Below are 6,000 nucleotides of genomic sequence, written 5' to 3'. Positions count from 1 at the left end.
GTCCCATGCCCAGCAATGGTTACCTCAATAGCGAATGTCGAAGACCATGCTTCTTGGCGCCAACAGCGACTGCAACAACTGAAAACCGAAAATTATCAAAGAACGTCGGCTAGTTTTTATGGAAATATATGATACAATAATAAGTGATAATGTTTGTTTTGTACTGTTATTTTCGTTTGCCATCAGTGCAGCAGCAAACTGCAGGTTTCTTTTGCTTTTTCGTCTTTATTTTCCATGTCAAAAATTGTTGTTTATTGCTCCGTGGCTACAGTATTGGCTATCAAATCAAGCTTTTGCTACAGTTGGCCACTTTTTTGGCTACTTTGCGGAACTGTTTGGCTACTTTTTCTCCCGGAGACCTGGGGAGTATTCTGCTAGTGTACACCCAATGGATGTGTCCATTTTGTCTGTTACATAAGTGCTGATTGGCTGGGGGCGCCTGTGTCCTTCTGACGCATCCCCCAGCCCAGCCAATCACAACTTCAGCAGCAGACGAAATGGACATGTCCACCACGTGGACACTTACAGAATAGTACTCCACTCCCCCTTGCCAACCCTGCTCTCTTCCTAATCGCGATATTGCAAGATAATTTGCAAGCTGCGAAGCATTCTTGTCCAAGTCAACCCAGTTTTTGTCGTACGTGCATCTGGTGCCTGGCCTCTTTTGTGAAGCAGCCAGTAAAAAGAAGCAAAGCGCGGTTTGAATAGCCGTTTAATATCTACATTAGAGAGTTTTATGTTAGAGGGTGCAAGCCGCACCCAACGCTTGGGTGCAACCTACATCCCCTTACCTAAAACTCTCTATTATGCGCCACATCACAGTGAGCATGTTACTCTTCTAAATTATTGAAGCTGTCACTGCCCACTTCCATGGCTTCCCTCCTACTTCCTTGCACGGCACCTACGACGGCTGTGTGCATGAATGTCGTGCTTATTGACAAACGCGGCCCTGCAGAAGTTGCACATGAATGCCTTGACACGCACGTGTAGCCGTTGCATGTGCCTCATGATGCTCGAGCTCCTGCCATCGAATATGTACTCGCAGAACGGGCACTTCGCCAAGGCACTGTCGATGTGAGATGCAAGATGACCCTGTGTCGCTTCCCAGTCCGCACACGTCTGCGAACAGAGCTCACACTGGAATGGCTCGGGCCACGGGCACGTCAGTACGTGGGAGGTTAAGGCATGCAGCTCCTCGAACTTCAGTGAGCAAAGTCTGCACGCATAGGCAACGTCTGCCGACTCTGCATTCACTATGGGAGAGCTTCCCAGCTGATTGCACAAAACTGCGTCAGTGTCCATCCCGAGTATGTAGCCACCTTCCGTGGTATCACCGATTTCTGCATCTTTCTGCAGTCCATTGGTGGTTCGCCTTAAATATCTAGGTACCACAGGCACTGCTGAAAAGAGAACAACGAGATTAGTGTGCAAGGCTGTGAAAGTGCTTTCAACATTTGTGAATGGTAAAGAGCAACACTTTTACAGGTGAAGCATGCATTCTTTCAACACTCTATGTGAATGTGTTTGGCAGCAGAGGGTTACTTATTATTAAAGCAACAAAAGTTCGTCTTCATTTCTGTGTCCAAGCTGCCACACATAGGTACACTATACCATCACAGATTCTGAAGATATTTTTGTACGTTAGAGCTGCATTTATATTAACTAATGCGAAACATGCTGTCCAAATCTTGCAATATCACAAGGCAGGTAAGACGTGTTTGTGGCATTGCAGATATGCAATATTGAAATCCAGCCTAATTTGACATTTGTCTTTAGTGTCCTTGTAAATAAGTTCTTGATGATGGTGAGTGATACAATTAAAATGCTTCGAGGGTGTCCCTTTGCTTCTTCTACTTTGTTGTAGCGCAAGCAGAAAGACAGGTACACAGAAAGGCACATTAGACGAACACAAAGCGCTATGTGTTTGTAGCACTGTGTTTTTGTCTGATGCACCTTTCTGTGTCCCTGTTGTTCCGCCTGCGCCGCAACAAAGTAGAAGATGCCATACCAACAAGTCCATGTGGCCACTCGCACCTTTGATTGGAAGTGGCAGTTCCAGCAGTGGAGAGGCACCGCAGCTTTCTTCCAGATCATCGGACTGCGTCCACCTGGAGACCTTCTGAGTGAATACCTCGGTTTGCGTGGACTTGACAACAATGTCTGCTGTCCAGGTGCACTGCGTAGCCGCGTCCCCTTGCATGGCTGCGGTGGACCTTGCAGCCACTGAGCTGTGCCTACTGCAATCGGCACGATTCTGCTTTATAACCTAGACAGAAAGAGTGAACATACATTAAAGCAATATATTTAGCCCTAAGGGCTAATTACACCAGTTGACCTGAGAACTCATGAGAGACCAATGGCCAATGGTGGATCCAGAAGTGGGCCTTGTTAGCACGTAGACGGCTCCAATATCATGGAGCCCATCCTGTAATATACCATGTACAGTGTATATAAAACAGTTTTCTAATCTCCCTGGATAACTCCTCCTCTTGGCACCTGGCACGGCACCATACATGGAAACCTTCGTGGACACCACGGACAGTCGACATTCGCAACAGCCTTCACTAACCCCCCCCCCCCCCCCCCCGCCTCCCCAATTCCTAATTAAGACTACTACCCTGGATCCGGCCCTGAGGATGGCAATAAAAAAAGCCACGACACCAAATTCTTGAGCTTGAATTATGCATTTCATGTTAAACAGCATGCACCCCACAGCAAGCTTGCAAACATTGAGCGCATTCAGCGAGGTAGAAAATTTGTAGTTCATTTTTTTTATGTCGCAGTTGAAATGACAGCAGTCTGGCAACAAACACGGAGCAGTGGTGAAATGAAGTGGCACTCCCGGAAATGGCTTCCTTGGGTAACAGCAGTCTATCTTGAAGGCCATGGTTTTGTGTACTGCAAACATCAGAAGTTATTGCAGGAGCTGGAAAAACGTTGTGGCTGCCATGTGTCGTTTCGTTTTTGCATGCGTGTCTCAGCGGTTTGTTGCTGCTTTCTATCGCGCGAGCGAAGAAATTGCGGGCACATTCAATAGAGACACCCTTTCTGCACTGTTGGGTGCCAGTCTGTGCGGAGCAAAATGTCCGATGTGGTCTCAAACTGTTTCAAAACAGATGATATAGCGGTGGCCACTCATTTCCCCACGTCACACAGTCCATGTCAAAATGGCGGCCACTGTCGACAAGAGTGGTTTAGAGGCAGCAATTTCATGGTGAAATGTTTATTAATATGGGCACAGTTTTTTGTGTGTTTAATCATACTGGGCCCTCTATGTTACAATGACACTGATTAAAGTCGAACAACCATGTCAAGGCCCCTTTAAACACTGTACTGAACCTCTTCTTGTTGTGAATTGTCTTACTTCATTTTCCAAACGGTAATAATTAAAGCCGTTTACCCCCACTCCAGTGCTGAACACCTGTTTCTGACCGTTGCTCCTAATAGCAGCATTAGGTGTTAAGAAGCTGCATTACAAAAAAATTTGAGTTATAAACTGCACTCGCACGTGCCAGAGCACATCTAATATTTTTTCATGCATTGCTTTCCATGCAATTGCCGCATAACATTATGCGTGTCTGTGTTGAAAAAGTTAAAAGTGCACAGACACATGTTAGAAATTGCAGGTACTCTGCCACATGCTTTTCGCACATAAAAGGACTACACTTCACAAGTACTGGAAAGGTTCGAAAACAAAATATCTCCAATTTGACACTAAAATTGGTCCTATATTGCACCAAGAAAAATTCGCTCTGTACCAACGTCACATAGCAAAAATTTGGCACAACTCATCTACGGTGACTATCCAAGTCACCTTGTAACTACCTTATAAACAGTATTGAAGCAGTACAACATCATTCCATTCACTTTATTTGCTATAACTACTCCCGTACTACCAGCATCATCCAAATAAGCAAAAGTCTCAACCTACCTAATTTATCACGCCTAAAGGTACCTTTTGTTGCTTTACAAAATATATCAGTTTAACGCAACCCTTTTCCACTTACCATGATATATTTCAGCCTGCAATGACCAAACATTCGAAGTTGACATGCCTTGCAGCCACACTAACTTGCAAGCTAATTGTTTTATTCGGACAACAAGCACTGAACGAAACCCCATGCCTGCTTCTTATGCTTTGGTCACTGACAGCCCTTGATAACAAATATTGTGACTGCTCAATATGGTGATTTTTTTTATTTTACTCCTCTCCAGTGCTTTGCCCTTATAAGTAAATAAATAAATACCCTGCGGCTATGTGCTAATCTTTATTCGACATCACTGAGACTTTTTTCTACTTGCCCGCCATCAATCTTCCATACATTTGTTGCTCATGTTCACCCTACGATTGCTGTACTAGCCATTAAAACCAAAAGCATCATGAAGACTGACCAAATTTTATCTACTTTTGAATGTATACTTTTGACATTTCAACGAGATATGTGCAATTGTCCCTGCAGTATTTTTTTCCATGCTACTCAAGTGTCATCCCCCCCCCCTTGCAGGGTAAGCTTACCTTCAAAATTTCATATTTTTAGTCAGCCTGCCCTAGCCTCACGAAGATACTTGAGTTCTCATAGGTCACGTCATCCTTGATGTCTTTTTTTCCCAATTCATAGTTTTCCAATGCCTCACTTTCTATCTTCCCAAACTAATGCTCACACTATGCCTGTGTAAGCTTTACTTTTTTTTCCCCTCATTGCAAATTAGAAACTAATACTTACTGTTCAGTGACCTAGTCCTTTTCCACAACTGGGGATCCAAATTTGGCTCACAGAAGTATTGAACCCCCTTGTTGCTCATCTATCCTCTCATGACTCAGCCTCCTTTTATAAGATATTTTACTCTGTTTCCCTCACCTCAATAAAAGCATATCTGATGTCACCTCACTAATTTTTTGGGAGGTATGGACTGTCCATTTCGGCTGCTGCTGAAGTGCTGATTGGCTGGGTTGGGGTACCAATGAGATAGGAGACAGGCGCCCTCAGCCAGTCTCCTCCTCACCGGTACTGAGCCAGCCAATCGGCGCAGGCTGAAATGGACAGTCTACTAGGTGGACACTAACCACCTCCCCCCCCCCCCCCCCTTTTTTTTTTTCTTCAAAAAATAAATGACCACGAATACTCACCACACGGATATCTGGCTGCAATCGGAGATGCTGAATCCATTCGTTGCGACTGTCGCTGCGTTGACAATGCTACATGAACGTGAGTGCTGCGCAGGAAGGCGGCTGTGCTGTGAATTTGGTTCGGGAAGGCTAGACGACCAACACGGAGGTCCCACGATCACACCGATAAGGCAACACAGAGGCCCGTCCTTTGGACGGTTCCTGGTTTCACAAATACACAAACTCCATGCAAACTTCCCATTCGACTACAGTAAGCTGAATTCGGCCGCCATAGCTGCTGCTTTAACGCTTGGCTTGGCTTGGCCAGAATTGCTGTCAGGCGGCTGCTCTTCACGAGTATTAGCGTTTTTTTCAAATGGGGCGGGTCGATGTTGGCAACCTGTGGCGATCCTTTTGGCGGCGTCTGCAAGGGCGTCTGTCTGATCTGTTGTTTATTATTCAGTCACTGATGCCAAATCACCATGGCAAGTTACACAATTGAGCAGCACGTCCGAATGATAAAACTTTATTATCAAAATGACTGTTCGTTAGTGCAAACGTTGCGCGCGTTGCGCCCATTTTACAGCAGACGCGGTGGCCCCTCAAAGTCGACTCTCCAACGTTTGGTGGCCAAAGTCGAGACGACCGGTTTGCAACACCAGATTGGCCGAGAACATCGCCGCGGTCCGTAAAAGTGTGCAGGAGAACCCGAGGCAGTCAATTCCTCGCCGTGCACAAGAACTCGGCCTTTCGCAGACTTCAACTTGGCGAATTTTGCGTCGGGACTTGGGCCATACACCCGTACAAGATCCAACTGACCCAGAAGCTCAAAGTTCACGACCATATACAACGCCGTTTGTTCGCTGATTGTTCGCTGACTGGGCTTCGGAGTG

General features: G+C 45.8%; 1 protein-coding gene across 2 annotated transcripts; it reads right to left on the bottom strand.

Moving 5' to 3' along the window:
• Nucleotides 1–709: 709 nt before the first annotated feature.
• Nucleotides 710–5,433, bottom strand: LOC125940239 (zinc finger protein 768-like). 2 transcript variants are annotated; one of them, XM_049656104.1, is made up of 3 exons: nucleotides 5,129–5,433; nucleotides 2,035–2,266; nucleotides 710–1,397 (listed from the first exon to the last, which is right to left on the bottom strand). In XM_049656104.1, the coding sequence occupies exons 2-3, from the start codon at nucleotides 2,198–2,200 to the stop codon at nucleotides 883–885; spliced, it is 681 nt and encodes a 226-aa protein (XP_049512061.1). In that variant the 5' UTR covers nucleotides 2,201–2,266; nucleotides 5,129–5,433; the 3' UTR covers nucleotides 710–882. The 2 variants fall into 2 exon arrangements, with proteins under 2 accessions (XP_049512061.1, XP_049512060.1); XM_049656103.1 differs by having other exon boundaries at nucleotides 710–1,400; nucleotides 5,129–5,432.
• Nucleotides 5,434–6,000: the final 567 nt, after the last annotated feature.

Source organism: Dermacentor silvarum, chromosome 9 (assembly GCF_013339745.2).
Source record: "Dermacentor silvarum isolate Dsil-2018 chromosome 9, BIME_Dsil_1.4, whole genome shotgun sequence".
Taxonomy (NCBI): domain Eukaryota; kingdom Metazoa; phylum Arthropoda; class Arachnida; order Ixodida; family Ixodidae; genus Dermacentor; species Dermacentor silvarum.
Note: the sequence above shows the minus strand (reverse complement) of the source record. Positions and strands in the feature narration are given on the sequence as shown.